At 32.7% G+C, this 21,617-nt stretch overlaps 1 protein-coding gene across 9 annotated transcripts in view; it reads right to left on the bottom strand.

Moving 5' to 3' along the window:
- The window catches only part of LOC135197906 (fasciclin-2-like), a 257,105-nt gene that overhangs the window by 11,930 nt on the left and 223,558 nt on the right, over window positions 1–21,617 (bottom strand). For 8 of the 9 annotated variants that reach the window (XM_064225137.1, XM_064225129.1, XM_064225132.1 and 5 more), the window contains 10 exons: window positions 19,932–20,080; window positions 19,555–19,689; window positions 16,573–17,191; window positions 15,849–16,054; window positions 14,818–15,026; window positions 14,461–14,605; window positions 13,184–13,284; window positions 10,649–10,810; window positions 10,102–10,288; window positions 5,550–5,627 (listed from right to left, as the gene is read on the bottom strand). In XM_064225137.1, the coding sequence (XP_064081207.1) occupies window positions 5,550–5,627; window positions 10,102–10,288; window positions 10,649–10,810; window positions 13,184–13,284; window positions 14,461–14,605; window positions 14,818–15,026; window positions 15,849–16,054; window positions 16,573–17,191; window positions 19,555–19,689; window positions 19,932–20,080 (1,991 nt within the window). The remainder of the gene's footprint in view (window positions 1–5,549; window positions 5,628–10,101; window positions 10,289–10,648; window positions 10,811–13,183; window positions 13,285–14,460; window positions 14,606–14,817; window positions 15,027–15,848; window positions 16,055–16,572; window positions 17,192–19,554; window positions 19,690–19,931; window positions 20,081–21,617) is intronic. The other variant, XM_064225136.1, reaches the window with a different exon arrangement.

Below are 21,617 nucleotides of genomic sequence, written 5' to 3' on the forward strand. Positions count from 1 at the left end.
AAGATTCTGTTAATGCATCCTGAAGTTAGTGTAAGGTATAAGGAAACAGTGCTATATCACTGGACAATGTTGCAAAATTGGATCCGCAGTTGAATCTTCAAACAAAATAGTGCATAAATAACACAAATGCTAAGCAGGGTTTTAAGGATAGTAAATTTTTAAAAGTAATAATATATGCATAAGGAATTTCTGAAAATACATACTTGACTGGTTTAGCAACAAGGGATTATGCAAAAATTGCCAGAAATGAAATTACATGTACACTTAATGTAAAGATCAAAATTAAGCTCAAACTCATTGCAATGAGGAGCTAGATGCGGGTTCAAGAGTAAAACCACAAGTCAGATAAAGTACAGAAGTAAGCAGGTATTGAACAAAGAAGCAATCAGCATGTGATGCTTTAAAATCAGACAAGTATTGTCTTGGAAGCAGTGGAAGATACCAAAATATTCAACACTTGTTCTAGCAATACCAACAATTTGCTTCAGTTCAAGACTAAGAATACTGAGCATCACAAAACTTAATGAATCTCAGATTACAAATTATTCTCATCAAAAGAAACATCTCATTTGACTAAATGTGTATATAAATATATATATATATATATATATATATATATATATATATTATATATATATATATATATATATATATATATATATATATATATATATATATATATATATATATATATATATATATATATATATATATATATATATATATATATATTATCATGTTCTCTAACTCTGACTTTTCAGCAGACTAAGCCTCATTATTTAAAAATATTTTCTTATGCTTCTACCATACAAAGTTAGCCTACCTATGTGTAGTTTCTTCTAGAAAAATACTAGAACCATCAACCTCCAAGATAAGATAAGACTTTTCATTCTCTATGAATGATAAATGAAAAATCAACTTTTATGAATATCTTGTATTTTCAAACAATTTGTACAATATATTAATGTATTACACTCAGCATTTAGGTATTATTGAGGGCAAATGGTCACTGGCAGAGGTGGCTGAATTCACCACCAATGCTAGAGCATGTCACCAGAGAACAATCATAGATCAACAGTGGATTAGTATTGGCCACTGAACAATGAAATAACAAGGATGGGAATGAGTTGATATTGGCCTAAGTAGTTAGGTTATGGGGAAGGGGAAGGTTGGGGGGCTCTTAGGAATTGAAATTGACAGCTCAATGGATGAGCACCAAGGACACCTCTTGCGAAGAGCCCATAAAACGCAACTTTAGCTGCTTTGCAAGGCAAACTAGAGATTAATTTTGAAGGATAAAGCACACTGGATAAATTTCTATATTGATATCTACATAAATGTAAATGCCTGGCTCCATACGACCCTGATTCAAAGCAAAATTGCTGTTAGCGTACAGCACTCATGGCTCACCATTCTGGCCAGAATTTACTTGAAATGTTTCAAGTTGTCTAGTCATTTAATGAGACCAAAAGTAAGAAAACCAGTAAGACAGAACCTTGTACTACAACCGCTTCTGCTTTGCATGCTAAAAAAGTAAATGACTATGGTAATCATGCATACTTTGATCATTGTACTAACAAGGTAAAAACTAAAATGCTAGACTTGATTTCCAAGGAACAGATATAAGGCTGTAACAAATTTAAAAAGGGCCATAATAAACTGTATACTTTGACACATTAATAGCCAAACCTCGATACTCAGGAGTTATAAAAGGGATTTTGACGTAGGAAAAATCTATTTCTGGGCGAGGAAGCCGTGAAATTAAAAAAAAAATAATTCATGTAGCATACATATGCTACCATAATTGGGATATTTTGAAAAATGAACTTCCTTTTTATTAATAAATCTGTACTCATCAATTAACAGTCTCATGAATGATCAGGCATGTTATAATAGTACTATAAGTAATGATAAAATTCTATGTCCTACTCTGGCACTTCCACCTGGCAAATGAATAAGAATCTCACGATTTAGTTACATAAAACTAGTGCCTATTTATCAAACTACTATCAAAGATAATACGCAATTTTGAAATAAACCAATAGAGTAAATTCACATTGGATGGTCTGCAGCTATAGTGTGCGAGCTGTTATTCCTATTCACCCAGAGCCACACCTTGGAATACAATAACTACTAAGGCTTTCTATGGGCCAAACTATGGATACTGACAACGTCCAAGAACTAAAAACGGATTTCCCTACGATTGGGCAAAACATTAAGTTCACAACAAATATATGTATACTGTATATATACTCATGGACAGACAAAAAGAAAATAAAAATTTAATATGGTGATCTACTAAAAGGAATTAAATTAGCAACCACATAGATCATTCAATAGATTAAATATGATAGAAAAAAAGGTGACAACACTGGTAGAACAAGATATGCAGCAACCACGTGCGCCTGAGGAACACATGCAACACACGATTCATGAGGCAAGGAGTGATCTCTATAAACAATCTTCTTGCTTATAGCAGCACTTCTTTCAAAGTACCACATTTCCAATATAAATAGAAAAAGTTCTCAGTATGTACAATAATGAAATTAGCTTCCAAAACAACTACTGTTGATGCACTAATAAGAAAAAGAGTACTATAGAGTTCTATCCTTGCACAGTGACCAAAATCATTGCTGTGAATACTAGTGAAGTTGATGGAAAATGAAAGTAGTACTGTACTGGACTCCAGACTCCATGCAGAAATCCAGCCATGTGCAAGGTGAAGAGTGCAAGGCGCCAGAGGGATATTACTCAAATTTATATCATTATAATTTTTTATTTTGAAAAATATCTCTTATTCTTTAATATTTGTGCTGCTTATGCACAAAGTGACATACATTCATAGGTTGCAAAAACCACAGATAAAACATGCAAAGTCAAAAGAGATAGCCTGAAAACTAATTTCATTAGAAAAAATTAAAGTATGCTACATTATACGTCATGAAGTTACAAAAAAAAAGTGTGGTTCACACCTACACAAACATACAAAATTTATATATTTTCCACAGTCTTCATCATGGAAAGTATAGTAAAGTATATTAAAACTATGATGATAACCATTTTGTGCATGTTCAACACTGATTAAAAAATATAACTTTGAAATAATGGAAATTTTCAGGACATAAAGAGAGGATACATTTACCTTAACGACTATACTCAAAGAACCATAAGACCTATTCTGGTGATCAAAAGAATAGGGTGTACAACTTTATTTTGGAATTAATCCACCACTTCCAAGATTGTTAGAGGGAGAGACATAACATGTAAATATAAGCAGCAAAAGGTTTGCAAAAGAGGCTGTGATTTATATCCAAGACCAAGCAATCCTGCTCTTCATGCCCCGGAAATATTTTTAAAATTACATCAGTCATCCACTTCTTTTTTTCAGCAATATAATGCTACCTCGGCTAAAAGACAGTATCCCCTCCGGCGCCACCACTCCACAAAGACTGGGTAGAGGAGATTATGTTTTAAGGGGAATGAGGTTGGATATTCCTACCTCGACTCCTTGGTGTAGATTAGAAAAGGGGAACATTAAATATCAGAGGTTAGGAAGGAAAAAAATAGGTGAGACAGAGTAACTGAGCTTTAGCAAAAAACAACAATGCATATGCAAAAAGAGGTGCCCTTTTGGATTCGTTTTTTCTTCCACGCCGCCACTACAACACACTTAACTATGAAAATCGTTTTAAAATCCTAATAATATATCACTAACAATGAGCTGTTCTTTATACAATGACATAGGCTAAGTTGAAGGTAGTACTATATATCGATATCAGTCTCCCAAAAGAGAGCATTATTTTATAATACATTAATCAACACTTGAGACCTATAGGTTGTATCAAAATACTCAATAACCAGTACTATTAATACTTAAATAGTATGTTAGGAACTTGTTGTTGTTAAGGCTTGAATTAGAACATTTAGATCACGCCTAACAAAAATTTAGCTGTTCTACATTCAAGAGTCCAAAGCCTTAACATCAACACTTGATAACTACGAATCACTTAAGAATCACAAAAAATTGGGTTTAGTTACTCTTCAAGAATGCTCCATCCGTTAAGTTACGTTATGAGGTCTTCCAGAACATTTGTGTAAAGAATTTTCATTAATTAGATTAATTAAAATCTATCTAGCTAATCTGGTTTAATACAAAAGGAATGTTAATAACTGGCAGTGCACTTTGCCAAAGCAGCTCAGACCTCAAAGCCAAACCATTAACCTACAACTTCCTTTTAAAACGTAGTATTCTCATCAAAAGACTGGCTTCGTAAGAATTTTTTAGCAGGAATTTCTGTTTAACTTTAACCAAAGCAAGACCTAGCTCTGTACTTGAACAACTGAATACTTTTTCCTAATAGCTTTACCAAGAGAAAAGAGAATGAGCTGATAAAATAAGCAAAACATTTTTGATGTCGCAATAAAACAGAAGTAAACCCGAAGAAGCTTAAAGCACATTTTACTAGGTCTGAACTGCACTTAATTGGCACCTTACAAGACATGCTTTGCAACAAATGAAGACCTGTGATGTAGCACTACTAAATCTGCACCTACACAACACAGTGTACAAGTGGCAAAATGCTCTGTACATCTTGACTTAAAATTCAACCAATGCTATAATTAACAAAACTACTTCAGTCAGAAAAAGAGAAAATACACAAACAATGTGTATATATATTTCATGTGCCGTATTCAAAGAGTTTCACTGACATAAAAAAACATTTTTAATGAAAATAAAAAATAAATGTTAAAAAACATTTCTTTGAGTGAGCTCAAAAAACTGTAGCTATTTTCCATTCAGTGTTCTGCCCACTGTACCAAGACCTAGTAAATAAGATATAGCACTTTCTTTTATGGAATTTCATTGTCAACTAGAACAGTACTGCGAAAAAACTCGCAGTTTATATAAATGTACACCAGATTTAATGTCTGAATAAATGCCAACCTTTTAGGAGTAGCAATGCACAACTTAATTTGTGCTATACTGGTGCAGCAAATGTTATGGTTCCATACACTAACACCGAGACATCAAAAACAATGTTCATCACTGTACTGTACCTCCCATTTTCATAAAAATAAGTAAAAATGTACAGTAAATAGAGAAAAATCTGAGATGTTATTCATACTGAATTTACGACAGGCTTGGCTATAAGGAGGAACTATTGGAGTATTGCATAACTATTCTGTACAAGTTGGCTAGTCAGTCCCTTTTCTAAATTAGCTTCAGTATCTACATTTCCTGAATATCACTTATCTATGCAGAAGAAATTTTGCCTTGTTGTTTAGGCACAAAGTTGTTCTTACAGAAAAATAGTTTCTGGTTCTCAAACTAAATAAGAAAAGGAAAATAAATTTCTTGCTTTAGTCACTAAAACTGATCACTCCTAATCACGGCAAAAGAATCTAATTTTGATGGTTTGAAGTGTCAGTGAATATGAATATATTATATCTATTTATATATATAAGTAGTAGTGACGTAGCCTAATGCGTAGTGGCGGCAGTTAGGGCAGATAGAAGGCAGCAGCAGCAGACAGTAAGCAGAAAGGTACCGTGGGCGGGGGTAGTGGTGGAGGGGGCAACGCTACTGTACGTCGTCTTCCCCCCGGTACCTGACATCGACGATGGATCTGTAACACACACAACCCCACACTCAGCGACAACACCCCATGTAAAAAATCTGATAGATAATTACAGGAGAGAGAGAGAGAGAGAGAGAGAGAGAGAGAGAGAGAGAGAGAGAGAGAGAGAGAGAGAGAGAGAGAGAGAGAGAGAGAGAGAGAGAGATTGGAGAATGCCATGGGACAGCAAATTCACTGATGTCTATTTGCCATGGTTATTCCAATCTAAGTACTAGAGTATTCAAGGGAATGGTTGGGGTACTGAGGATGTTGGCAGCTAAAAAAAAACTAAGGAAAAGGAATATGAGGGCTGGTATTTAGGTTGTCTGAGAATGTTCAAACAGAACCCATGAACGGTTCTAAAAAAAAACAGTAAGAAGGTTAACAAATAAAAATCAAACAGCCATACAAATACAAACACACAATAGAGGCATTTAGGCGTGTAGTGAAAAAATTTAAAAGAATTTTTAATAGTAAAAATTGTATCAAGCAATTGGAAGTATTTTAAAAGTAACTTTAAATGAAAATTTAACAGCACAGAAAAATTTAGCTTTCAGAGACTTTGAGAATCACTCTGGTAGTACAGCACAATAGTAAGAAACAGTGATAATAGGTTCCAACACTGAATTCACAAACTAAAGGAATTTGGTGATGCTAACTCTCAACTCTGAAAAAAATTCTGGATAAATGTAGAAAAAGACCATCCATTCAGCGCATTCAAAATCAAATAGAACAACAATACACATTATAACATGAAAGTGCTATGAAAAAGAAAAAGTAATTTATAAGAGATATAGGTAATACAGTACATAATTCATCATAGCAAAAAGGAATATAAAAAATAATCCACTAACAGACTCTGCTTATGCCTTTCAATGTCCTTTTTTCATCTGTCATGATTTACATGTCATGTATGCCTTTTGAATCAATGTGCTTTAGGATAATAGCACAATAAATCTACATATGAAAGGCCAATGAAAACTTTGATCTAGTACAGTCCACATTATCATTTAGTTATACATATATTTGCCATTCCCTATAGGGCAACAACCATAAAATTTAACTATCAAATGTAATCGGTTTACTTTACAATTTCATCACATATACACTCATTATAATAACCAGTAATTTCCTACTCGTGAACAACAGCATAAATGAGATCAGTATTTCATTAAAAATTAAATCACATAAATTATGATTTACACTTGCTTTTTGTTTCATGTCTATACTTCAGCGCTAGGTGGACAAAGGTAAAAAATTCTAATCTGGGCTACTTTTTGTAGAGATACCATAATTAACTAAATTCAATAAAATTAATATAATGGATGCGAGACAGGAGCTACAGGTCAGGCAAGACAAAATCTCCTAAACCTTTACTGAAATTTTCATTGAATATCAATTAGAACCTATCTTTAATTCAACACTAAAAAACAGAAACTATACTGTATATCTACATATATGATATGTTTATTGTACAAGATTAGATTTTTTTTAGAAAATAGTAAATGACAGGACTGAACTTGATTATAAGGTCTGAAAAATAATGAAATGAAATAATCATCAAATGGCATACAGTACTTGAACCATAAAAATTAAAAATCGATAATTAATAATTTATATTCATGATTAATTCCCATTTTTTATGCATGTGCATATAAATATATCTAATAGAAGATAAAAGAAGAGATGGCTTGATTTGGTAATTACACATTTTTTATAGTGTTGCCACTGTTTGGCCTCAAATATTATATGTACTCTGGTCTGTCCAGAGTGTAATCATCTGAGGACAAACCACGGCTACACTATAAAAAATGTGTGTGTGAAGTACCAAATCAAACCCATTTCTGTATACTATTCTGAAGGTCCATCAGGTAATCTGCTACATTAAACCTGCCTTTATAACAGTTTTATTTTTTGCAGATTTAACCAAACCACACTATAAAATATCATACAATAATAATAAGTAAATAGCAATGAAAAATCACAACAAATTCAGAATGCAAAATTTGAATTTCTGCTGTACATATATATATAGCACAGCTGATGCTTTGAAGATGCATCACAGCATACTCACGGTCTCTCAATCAGTTACATGTATAGCTGTCAATCATTCTCTGATGTTTTCCTGCCCTTAATTTTGTGAAGATATGCCTCCCAAAAATCATATAGTGCAAAAACCCAAGGTAAAAAGTTACAGTAATAATCCTCCCAAGCCAAAAATGGCATATAATATGCATACTGTAGTTCAAGTGATAAAGTACACATTTCATATTTGTTGAAAGATAGCATGTCTTGAACATAAGTTGGGCAGCGTTATAGGAAAAATGAATGTAAAATCAACACTATATTCAATAATAAGAGTGAAATAAGATCTAGTTTTAGTGCTGCACCAGAAACAGCAAGAATGGTATCAACTGTTCACAATAAAGAAAAAACTTGTATAAGAAAGTGGTAAGCTTGTATGAATGTTTCTCTGCAGTGCTTGAAGAGGAAGATAATGCATAAAGAGGCAGATAATAAGGAATTAAACCTAGCAAAAGTTGGTTCTATACAATTATGGAATACGTATTGTCACCTTAAACATTTGAAAATAACTGGAGAATCAATTTTAACTGGATTGTTTTGCACAAGATGTCTAACCATACTTATATTAGCACAAATGCTAGGCAGCCAAAGGATCTAAGGCTTTTAAAGATCACTTCTCACTGGTGTTATGTGCCACTACTGCTGGACAGACATACTAAAACCTGGCTTAGTGAACTTTGCAAATACATAACCCAAGACCACTTAAAAACAAAAGAAATATCTGCTTCCCATATTTTGGCAATATAACAAGAGGACTTACATGGCCTCACTTTGAAAGACAGCAATATCACACACTTTGAAAGACAACAATATCAGTCTTCAATTCATCCACACTGTAGATGATAATTTATTTCACCGATTCACCATAACTATAATGATGAGTGCATAAGAGTGAAGATTTGGGGTTTAGATGAATATTATCATCATGTGAGTTTGATGCAGAAAGAAATGTTAAATAATCTTTCCTTTATAGATATTGTACCGTTTTCATTTTTTGCTTACAATGAACTTATGACGTATAGTAATTTTTTGCAAAAGACTAAGACAACAAAAGCAAATGCTATCTTCAAACAGTAGTTGCACTTTATATTACAGTGCTGTAAAAAGTTGAGGACTGCCTTACTATAAATTATACCCTATGGGTACCAAGGGTAACTCAATGAAGGATAACACAGGTAATGCATACATAAAATGTAACTCTTGTACATTTATGCAGACCATTTTTTACTTTCCTTGTACTATTTTACTTTTCTACCTGAGTATTTTCTTGTACTTTTCTATGCTTTATATCATTTCTGCACAATACTTGTAACTCAGTACAACTATACTGGGTATGTGGAAGTGATGGTTGCACATGCTTAATAATTGCTTTAAACTACTACCTAATCTAAAGTCAAAGTTTACATACATCAGTTATTTTGTTGTTGTTGTGTTATGTTATTTATATTGTGTTCTTTTGTATGATTAAATAGTTAGAATATATATATACTCACAATGCATAAAAACCCATTTTCAAGTTTATGCTTTTCAAAGTGGCATTGGCAGAATCTGTCAGTGGAACACAATGATATTCTTAAAGCATGCAACTATTTCAAGACAGAAATGGAATTGCAAATTTAAGAAATGCAAATACGTATATACAAATTATATATAAATTTACAAATAATATTTGAAATGACAAGTGACAACAAATAATCAAGATCTACTAATGTCTGTAGTACATTAAAGGTGAAATAAAAGTGAAAACTATGTTACAACTAAAGTTATTTATAAAATAAGGAAAGACTGAAACTAAAATATTGAAACAGGCACTAACCTAAGTATACAGGCAACATTCCAGGATAACAATATCCCCATTTAATCTTTAGCATATTTAACAAAAGTGTCTTGGTTAATGAAACATTTTAAACCTGAAAACTTTCAAGTAGAGAATATTGCTTGACTCTAAATTGGCTGAACTACACATCACGCAGGAAATATTGAAAAGAGAACTAAACAACAGATGATTTACAACATGATTTTACACACACATATATAGTACGTATATATATATCACAAAATAACTAAACACTGTAACACATTAAATGCCAAGTAACCAAGAATATGTAGCATGATCAAAATAGACATGAAGTGAAAATTTGCACTGTGTCATACTCTGTCCTTTATATACTACTGTACTGTAATGTATAACTATAATTAACAAGTGACAATTTCAAAACCCACAAAAACCATAAAATAATCTACGTGAACACATGCAAAATGATTTATGAAAAAGGGTAGAATACTAAAATCAGTTTCTCATAAAAAAGCTTGCTAATCAATTCAACACAAAAGTGAAACACTGCTACCAAATCCAATTTCTACTGCAGATCACAAGAAAACAAAGCAGCCAACTTACCATGTGCTGTCTTGATTACGATTTCAGCTGGAGTTGAGTAACCTATTTCATTGTGAGCTCGAAGCTCAATCTTGTAATGGGTATCAGGATCAAGGTCCTTAATGGTGAACTCTGTGGGCCCTGGGTATTTTGACTTATCACTCAACTTTTCACCGACATTTATCCACTTCCCAGAAGTATTATGAACCTGAAATAAAAAGAAATTTTTTACAATTTACTAAAATGACAAACTTGTGAAAAAAGTATATGCTTAATAACAAAATATAAAATTCTTGCCATTACAAAGTATATACTGAATAAGCATAAATAAAAACCTTAAATGGTAGATGTCTTTAGATGACAAATTATTTATCTGATGCTTAAGAAATTATATGAAACTTACCTCAACATACTGACAATTACTTTTGAATGGTTTCTCTATAAGCAACACAACTCAAATAATCATTTACCATGAACAAGGCTAAGAGTTTTTTGTTCTGAGAAGTCTAAAACATTAAACTTATCCAAATTAGCCACTGAAAACATAACAAGTACAAGAGAGGTTCACCTGGAAATACAATATAGAGAAGTGATCAATGGGTTCGCCATTGTCCAAAGGTACACTCCACTGAAGTTTATATTCATCTTTGTAGGGGTTTTCAACCACAAGAGAATCTGAGTTATATATCCATGGTTCCTCAGGGGCAGCACGTTTGGGCATCTCCTCAACCTATCAAGAAATCAACAAGTTGAATTATGAAAAGTGTTATTATTTTAAAAAATCACAATATTAAAAAATCCATAAAACTCAGGAAAAATAACTAAAATACTTTAAAGAGCTTGTTATCCAATATGAATAAAACAGATATTTTAATGACTTAACATTGTTCAATGTTAAGAAAAATGCAATACATATTCTCATGACATGGCTGTTATATACATACTAAGAATACTCTTTAAAACTTATAAGACGCCCAGAGCTTCACCTACAACAGACAGTAATTTCAATAGCAAATATTATGAGCATAATTTAAAGAACATATACACACCAATTGAACACAATTTATTATTTGAATGTCTTTAAGGAATGGTCTGAAAAGTTTGCTCTCATTTTATATATATATATATATATATATATATATATATATATATATATATATATATATATATATATATATATATTATATTTATATGATAGGCAGAAATCCAAGCGCTTTCGTCTTTACTAAGACATTGTCAGTGTCTTAATAAAGATAAAATTGCTTGGATTTCTGCCTATCATTTTCCTGTGGTATTCGCTTATTTAATGCAGTCATGTGCATCTACTGTGATTTTTAATCATATATATTAATATATATATATATATATATATATATATATATATATATATATAGAGAGAGAGAGAGAGAGAGAGAGAGAGAGAGAGAGAGAGAGAGAGAGAGAGAGAGAGAGAGAGAGAGAGAGAGAGAGAGAGAACCCCTATAAAATTGCTTGAAAGAGCCTATTTTGTTAGTTAAATGTTTATACCTGGTTTTTTAAATAGTTTTATAAAAAAAATAATTTTTTTATGAAATTGATAAAATAACAGGAATCTGTGGATATCTCTCATAGAAAAACACAGCGAATAGTCGAATTTCCTATGAATAAAAGGGGGAAATGTTCCAAAGAGAAATCCTCAAATGTGTGAGTCTGCGAACCCAGAAAAAGCGAATACACGGGGTCCACTGTATATTGATGCATATACACATTACATTATGAATACACATGTGGATTCATGTATTAAATTTTTCGTAAACTGTTACAGCTTCATATAAAACTGACAATTGGGTAACATTAAAATTTTAAAGATTTTAACAAAACTTCTAAGAAGTTTACTTCCAAGATTTTTAAATTGTTAATGGCTCGTTGCAATATGAGATAAACAAAATCTGCTGTACTGTTATTATCTTGGTTTTCTGTCAATAGCTTTCAGTAGTGCGTATTACAAAACAAGGCATATTACATTTCCAAATTATACTTGACATTTTCAGTAAGGTACAATGGAACCTTGGTTTTTGTACATAATCCATTCCGGAACCTCCCACGAAATTCGAAATGTACAAAAACCAAAACAATACTTCTCATAAGGAATAATGTGAATATAATAAATGTGTTCCAGACACCCAAAAATATTAACAAAAAATACATTTTATAGGGAATAAACACAGTTTTACATACAGAAACCAATGAGAAATAAATATAAATATATAAATTAGTAATGAAATGAATAAATGAACATTTAACATCTCTTAAATTTATGGAAAACACTTGTTAGCATATGGAAGACAGAGGAGTGGATAAGGAGGAGGAGAGGTTAATGTTGGGAAGGGGAAGCTCCCTCCAGAAGGAATTCAGGTATCAAGGACCTATCTGGAGTTACTTCCCTTTGTTTTTTACTGGCACTAGGACCAGCTTGAGAGTTACTGGACCCCCGTCGCACAACAAAACTGTCCAGAGACATTTGTTCTGGTGTTTCTTTAAAATTTGCCTAAAGTTAAACAGGGCATTGTCAATAAACATGTTGGAGACATGGATTACAACTTCTTGTTGGGATGATAATTTGCCACAAATTTTTTTTTTACATCATTCCACTTTGCAAACATGTCCTTAATCACTGAAGAAGGCATATTATGTATGCCTATTCATTTTCTAAAGTTTTCAAACCAGCCTTTGCTGGCCTTAAATTCACTAACAGGAATTTTCTCACTGAGATCGGCATGCAACAATAGCACTTGGAACTTTCTTTGGCTCCACAATGGCTTTTTTAACAGTTGCAATCGAATAAAAAAAACCACAAAAAGCACAAAAACAATGAACACAAAAGCAAAATGGGTCTCGAAAGATGCTTTGTTTGGGTGCTTGATGCACGACCCGGTCAAGTTGTTGGCCCTTGATTGTGTTTCTGAGTGTACTAAAACTAAGGAAACGTTCGATAACCAAGACAAAATTTCAGAGAAAAGTCTACGTAAACTGAAACGTACAAAAAGAGAGGTATAAGAAAACCAAGGTTTGACTGTACGTTCTAACTTTCAATGCAAAGAAAAAAAGGATAAATGTATTTTACCTTATCACCACTCCATTCACCACGTCCAGCTTCGTTCTTGGCAGCAAAACGGAAAATGTAAGTTTCTAGAGGTTGGAGGCTTTCAAGGGTGTAAGTGGAACCTGCAAACAATTATACAATTTACGATTAATTTTGTGTACCACTACTGCCTTAATAAACTCAACAAATGCAGGAACAATCAATTGAACTGGGAAGAAGTCTGTAAAGTATTCAAGAAAAAAATATTTAAAATTCTGTGTAGACAAAATCACAAACTTATTTCTATTGTCTGGTTGCTACCTGAATGGAAAGTGATGTGATAAGTCTCCATCCGCCTTTTCCAAAGAGGTAGATACAGTTAATATTGGGCACCACCTAACTACAAAGTTCTAAGAGTAGTTCCAAGACTACTCCTGGATATAGTTTAACAAGAAATGACAAAATGTGAAATGCTTTGAGAAACAGGCTGTACATATGATGCTCAGCATGCAGATGATGCTGGTAATTCTTTTAAAGGACAAGATGGGTACCAATGTAAAAATGAGTAATTACTGGTGACAAACATACAATTAGGGCGACAAATAAGTCTTTCACCTTCTTGTTTACTGAAAAGCATAACTACAATTATGTTAAATATGTAATTTTCTTTCACTGTTGCTATATACTTCCATGTAGAGCTCAAAAGTATTTGCCAATCTCTATGGTATACCTTAAGAACGCTAATTATACACCTATGTATCAACATTGGGAATTTCAAGTGTGTTCCTCTAATTTCACCAACATTCTGAGAGATTATGAAACAGCCACTTCTGGAAAATAGGTGATGTGCCTGTGTGAAATTTACTAAAAATGAGAACCAGACAAATAAATAACTTTAAATCCTTTTTCTTGTTAACAATTTTGAATTACAATTTGTAAGGATATTTGAATAGCAAACTGATAAGTTACATATAACTATGCTACCCCACAAGCAATTCCTCCAACAAAATCTGAGATATTTTATCAATAAAAAAATACACCAGTGAACTTGCAAAATCTTGGCCCTCAGCTATAAACTTAGTTATGTATACTATAACCAAGGTAGATTCTCCTCTATTACACTGTATGTACTAAGTTCTGAGAGTAAATCAATACGATAATACAGCCCATGATGCCTGGATGATATGCCCACTGCTCTACTTGATACTACTTGGTCTAAAGTAAACAACATATTCACAAATTATGGCACTTATGTGACCTGTGAACAATACTACATACTTTAGTTTAAACAATTTTGTGAAAGATGAAATTAAACTTGCCTTTTGTCCAGATTTTTGTTTTTGCAGTTTCAATTCCACTGTTACGGAGCCAGTACTCAACAATGTAGCTCTGAATTGGTAAGCCACCATTGCTTGCTGGATCAAGTATGTTCCATGTGATTGTAGTTGCAGACTTTTTCAAAATCTGAAAAGAGAAAAAAAATTTAACTTTGGGTACATTTTACTGTCATTATACCCCAATTTGTCTTCTAAGCAATCTGAGTAGATTCAACTAATAAAAAGAAAAGAGTGAGAGAGAGAGAGAATGATTACTATTGTAATCATTACTGCAATTTTTCTTCTAAGCAATCAGACTTTTTTTCCTAAGAGGAAATGGTATAAATGACATGATATTACCTCGGCTCCTGAAACAGGTCCTGGAACGTGTGCTTCTCTAAGCTCCAAGTTATGTTCAGCTCTTCCAAGCTTATTTGTTGCTTCACAGGTGTACGTCCCATAGTAGCTTTGGCTAGGATTGATATTGAGAACTCCAAGGGGACCGTAGCTCAAAATCTTCAGGTTCTCATCAAGAGCACTAATCTCTACATTACGGAAATACCACTGAACTGAAAAAGTCACCATATAAGCCATTATTTACTTCATACTGTGCTAAAAATTACTTGTTCATATTATGGATCAAAAAAGCATCTTACTTCTAAGACTGGACCATCATCAAATACTAATACAGGATTAAGTTTATTGCTTTATCATTGAATGATTTTAAACATGTCCATTTACACACTTAAAGTCAGTTATACTACCTTATAAGTGATGCCCATACTAAAGTCAGTTATATATACCTCCTGATTAGTGAAGTACATGCAGCATAAGTCAGTTACACTTCCTTATTAATGAAACACATACTGAAGCCAGTTATACATGTACTTTGTTATTAGTGAAACATAAGTACGTAGTAATGTTTAGATGCAGGGGAGTAATGAAACTCAAAGGTGACATCTGTTATGTATATATCAAGGATATACCTACTGCACTGTACTGCCATAGCTCAGAGAAGTACCTTTAGCTAATATTACTTTTTTATTTTTTCACTTGGGCTACACTACATAATTCTTTAAAAAACCACTTTAACTGGTCAATGACTTTATGTACCATATCAGTAAATTTTAGATTTTATCAAAAATATAAATGTTACCTAAGGAAACAAATAGACTACAAGGAAGAGAAGGGAGCAGAATAAGTGATGATGATGACGATTATGACAACTGTTAGATACTAATTATGATATATACCTGTGGAAACAAGAGAGTTTCTATGAAAATCAAGTGTTACTATTTTATAAAATAATACATTAATAGGAAATACATGTAAACACAGGATCAGAAAAAACCGGAAATATTTCAATGAACGCAGGAAATATTTGTTCTTACTTGTTGCATTTGGAATAGCAGTTGCAAGACAAGTGAGGTTGACTGGTGCTTGTTCCCAAGTCCACTCTTCAGTCTTCACTTCTTCTTCAAAAGTAGGAGGGAATTCCACTGTGATGTGTCCCCAAACTTGAGTAGTACCCCCTTCTGACTTAGCTGTGCAGGTATATAAACCATCATCACTGCGATGAACACCTCTGATCTTCAAGCTAAAATAGAAAAAAAAACAATTAATCAAACAAAATGGAAAAAATTAATCTGGTACATATGATAGGCCCAGTAACACATCTATAAAATGCTTCCAATTTTATCATTAAAAGGAACAAAAGAGATTTTTTAATTAGTTTTCATTATTCACCTTTTTATGTCTTTATGACCATAGACAGAATAAGGAATATGATCCATTGCATGAGGTCACCTAATAACAGTATCTTTTAATATCGAAATGTATTCATTTCAGCATTAAATATATTTTTCCCCTTCTATGTTTTACAGGAAAGTCTTCAAAATAATAAATAAAAATGCCACATTTTGACACCTAAAAAAAACCTATATGCTATACATAATTTTTGATTGCTGCATAAGACAACTTGTAACAATTGCCAGGCTTCTACTCACCTTTGTGACTGAAAATTCATCTTAATGCAAGTGCTACTTCTAAAAAAGTTATTCAGTCATGCACATACAGCCATAAAAAGGATGAAAGATTTCACTTAACATTACTTACATGCCCACTCTTCGTCCCTCCTCATCTTCAGCTTGTTCAATTTCAATTCTATCATCAACATTAATGCCATCTTGGAATGAATCTTCATTGCTTTCCTTCTTAAATATAATCTTGGGAAGTGGACTGCCAGTGGCAACACATCTCATCTCTGCATTAAGGTCTACAGCTTGGGTGATATTAAGGAATGTTTCCACCTTTGGCTTTGTAAGAACCAGCAGATTAGCCTTTGCAGTGTCCTCACCAGCTGGATTCTTTGCGGTACACCTGTATGTTCCTCCAAGTTCAGGTTTCAGTTCCATGATGGTTAGAACTCCTTTCTCAGGGTCAACAAAATAACCTTCTCGGTCTTCTAGAGGCTCATTATCTTTGTTGACCCATGAGTAAACTGGCTGAGGTTTACCATTAGCACCACACTTAAATGTTACAGTTTCTTTCTCTACCCCTGTTACATTTTCAGGGGCAATGTTAATTTGAGGAGGTACATAGACTTCAACCTGAATGTCTCTGTAATCAATAGACCCAATTTCAGGTACACGGGCTCGGCATCTATAAATACCTTCATCAGCTTCAGTAACCTTTTTAATTAGTACACCATCTTGCTGAATTATGTGGTTGTCATCTGTAAAGTAAGTACAAATATTCAGTAACTAGTTGTCATAAAAATACTGAATGCACTAATAAAACATGTTTATAGAAGTTCCATAAACATAATCCAGCTCTAATGGGGAAGTAATAACATGTGGTGTTTAGACCGACATTCAATACCGTAACTTGTAAAGCTGATTAAAACTAGAAAATAAAGTTGCTTGAAATTTATATTAACTGATAACCTTAGCTGTCAAATTCTGACACTTTTGAAATCAGCCTACATGGGACATAAGTGTACTGGGAAACCATAGAATATCTAATAAGAATAGATGTAAAAAGGAAAAAATAATGAAGGATCAATAAAATGCAAGTGATTTGTGAATTGCAGAACTAGTGCAAAGAATAATAACAATTATTTATTAAAATTGAGGATAGTATAAGTTTGGGCAGACAGGTTCCTTCCAAACACTTACGTATATCAAACCTAAGCTTTCTTTATCTTATGGGACTCAAAGTTCAGTTTCTGTGTGTAAAAAGGAAGATGAAAACAAAACTTAGGGTTATTACAACACTCAAAAGTTTTTACAAAATATCAAAGGTGCAATCTATGACAGGAAAGAATGTCACCAGACAGTAAAGAGGAGTACCATGAAAGAATTGTACATGTACGAGGGGAGTCATTTCAGCAATAAGATTAGAAAGGAATGTGGCATACACAGGACACTGAAAGTAAGAGTTAATATGCCACAATCTTCCAGAAACATGATACAAAAGGAGTCATGATTATCAAAGGCTACTAACAGTTTCAAAAGTTAAACCTTATTCCAATGAGAATAAAAACTGTTTCCTGATATCACAGATGACACAGGTAATAAGACTGTGAGCTTTTATAATCAAAAAAAGGAAAGACAAAACTGTACACAAACTCTAGGACATGTTGAGTCACAGATTTCTTTGGGGCGAGGGGATAAGAAGTTAAAATGACTCTGTTTTTATTTTTGTCATTTCATATCACTTGTGCTATGGAGTTTTTCTGTTCCCTCTTATGATAACCCAATGCTAGTACTTTGAAGTCTCTTACTATGGCTTAGCTCCTAGTTGTAATTAGTAGTTGTGTATTTCTACAATGCAACTTAAAATAAAAAAACTAGAATGTTTTACACACAGGCACAGTTTTTTACTGACTCATACTCATAGAGTGGCCTTTTTTCCAAGCCCATTTTATTTTACATCTTGGGCAATCATATACGTAATGTACATTTCTTTTATTTCTTGATACAATAAACAATAGCTAACACTCAAGTTTTTGTTTTCCAACTTTTGAGGAGTACTGTAATGTGATTCATTTTACATTAAAAAAGAGCTCTCAAAGATCTATGTACTTGATGTATGTATTGGGATCAATGAAGTTAAGGCTGAATTTCAATTCTGGCCTTATTCCTACTTAATAATGGAATTCCACTAGTATATGCTATTCTGAATATTGTTTCAATCTACATTACGTTCTCAACTCATCCTCTTCAGTTCATTCCTTAATTTGTATATATTTGTATATCACCACTGTATTTGAAATTTAAATCAGATATCTATGATGTGCAAGGAAAAAACTATTACAGAAGTCCCAATCTCATAAAAAAAAGAGTAATCCTTAATATAGGCACTCCCACTGTACTTTTAGGTTCTTTGTCAAATGGGGCTCATTATATGGTAGTATATATTTATCCTTCTATATATCAATTCAGATACTTGATATTTCAAAGAAATTAAAGTAAAGTTTCCAACTCCTTTCCTAGAATCTTTATCATTTTATGAGCAATTGGAATCACATCTACTGTGCTTTCATATCATTTCCTGATATTGAAAGAAAGAACAAAGTGAAGTGAAGGAGAGAGGCATAAAATAACTAATAAATTTATTTTTTTAAAGTGGCATAAATTGAGAGGAAACTGCTATTTTCTGGGGAATTCACTTGGGACGAAGTCATGAGTCTATGGGAGGGTCTATGATGAGGGCCTAGAGCTAAGGTCTATTCAACATAAGATGGGGATTAGTAACAGAATTTGTACAACTAAAAACAGTCCTTTGATGGATAAAAGGGATATGCAAGCTAAAATCCAAGCTATTGCACCTAAAGCCAAGAGCATTCAAAGACGCCTCTACAATGAATACTTGGGGATGGGAAAACTATAATGTTATGTTGTAAACTTTTGATATCTTTGACAATAAACAGTAGTGGTTGAGGAAATTACTTTTGCATACTAATGTAGATCATGATGAATTTGCTTTCTTTTACCAAAAAAAATTAAAGCAAATAGACCTTGGGCTAATGAAAATCCACAAAATAATTTGGGACTACGTAAACTCAACAATGTTACCACATTCAATTTTACATACCATTTCTTAGAGGAATGCTGTCCTTTAGCCAGTCAACTCTTGGAGCTGGTTTAGCAACTGGAGTGCAACGAATTTTGCTTTCGGTGCCAATAAAAGGCGTCTGATGACCTGGTGTGTCACCGAAATCAATGTCCACTAAAAGAGAGAGAATAATGAATAACTCAACTTAAGAAAGTGTTATGTTACAATGATAATGAAGAGGTAAAACTAGACAGACAGTACTATTCAAATTAAACTTTGAAAACATTATTATCTTACACATCAGCAAAATTAATCTAAAATGAGCATTAACTACTTGAAAGCCTCTGTTGAGAAATTAAAAGCGTTAAGTAGTTTTATCATCACCATCTAGCAAGCAAGTTAAAAACAGCACTTACGAAAAGCTTCCACCATTAGTTCTGCACTCAACTTCTGGTTGCCAGCATAAATGGCAGTACAGTTGTAGATACCAGTATCTTTTTCCTGGAGTTTATTGATCATCAAATCCAGTTTTCCTGGACCTCCAATGCCTTCCATGGTTATGATCCTAAGATAATGCACAGAACACAATTACAACAAATGACAATGAGATATGAAAAAAAGGACAAATCCTAAATTCTCTGCTGAGTACAGTAAGGGTCATCTGAATTGAATAACTAAAAAAGAAAGATTAAGAGTGGCCACTGAACAGACTTTTTCTTTTAAAAAACATTATGAAAAGTTGAGCTGTACTGCTTATACAATAATGTCAATATGTAATACCTTTAAAAAGCAAGAGGTTAAGGTACATATCTCACTGCTATAACTGATCAAATTCAACCTTTTTGTTAAATACATAAATTAATGCCAACCTTCACAAAAAATTATGCTGCCTCTAACACAGTGATTAAACTGTAATACACATGAAAGCTCTTCAAGCACATGAATAGTATTAACCAATGAGAATACCAAAGCAAAAGTTGCTTGTGATTTAAAACACTGTAAAACATAACACCACAACTGAACAAGGAAAATATAAGAAAGCAGCACAGTTGACAAAATGATAAATATACCACTTACAAGCAAAAGGATGTGTATAAGAAAATGCATGACTTTTTCCTGCACATAGTACTGATGTTATTATAATTAAAAGATTTTGTCTTTGTCAGGATGACAGAACCAGAAGACGTTAGCTAAATTTCATTTTTCTGAATCATAAATATAATAATAATAATCATATATGGTATTTCAATCAGATAAAAAATGCTCTTGTAAAAATACTCCCATAAAAATATTCCACAATTATGACTATGTACTTTCATATTATGTGTATCACAAAGTGATTCATATAAAAACAATTTTACTTCATAACAAAATGTACTCATGAGCATAAGTATTATCTGAGAATTCTTTCACTACATCAGAAAAAAGAAAAAAATTCAATGCAAAATCATTACCAAGAAATGTTTGATTAAACAAAACCTTAGCTCTCAATTAAGGTTTTGTTATCTAAAATGTACTTAATTCAAACTTCCTAGTTTACAAAATGAAATAAAAGAAATTATAGGAAAAATAATGAAGGATCTCCAAAGGGAACATAGCTTACTGCTGAAGTTTTTTTTTTATATGGAATGTGTACAGATTGTGAAATTTGTAACTCAAGGTATAAATACAGCATCTTTTAAAATGGAAAAAACAAAATAATGTTCTGTAACAGGTGACCAATCAAAAAATAAAGGTTGAAGACTGGTACAGTATTACTCTCAGGTGGGAATAATACAGCCATCTACCAAACTACTACTGCTACTAGGAACACACTGAAGGAGATACAAAAGTATCACATATGTACCAATTATAGCCATTCTTCCATTGACGAATTAACCAGATTGGTGAATAGTATCTCATACAGACAATAACAAGGCAGGCAAAACGAAATCTAAACGAGTTAATAATCTACTGCACTACTCAATGAGGAATGATGAAAAATTTGTTCAATTGAGCATGAGATTACAAGTTAGGAGAACTATGGATTAGTACAGCATTACAGAATGTGGAATGAGCTTTATTTATCGAAATTCTGGGTAAATCACATTTGATGTTTCCCT

The sequence above is a fragment of the Macrobrachium nipponense genome, chromosome 21 (assembly GCF_015104395.2).
Source record: "Macrobrachium nipponense isolate FS-2020 chromosome 21, ASM1510439v2, whole genome shotgun sequence".
NCBI classification, from domain to species: Eukaryota; Metazoa; Arthropoda; class Malacostraca; order Decapoda; family Palaemonidae; genus Macrobrachium; species Macrobrachium nipponense.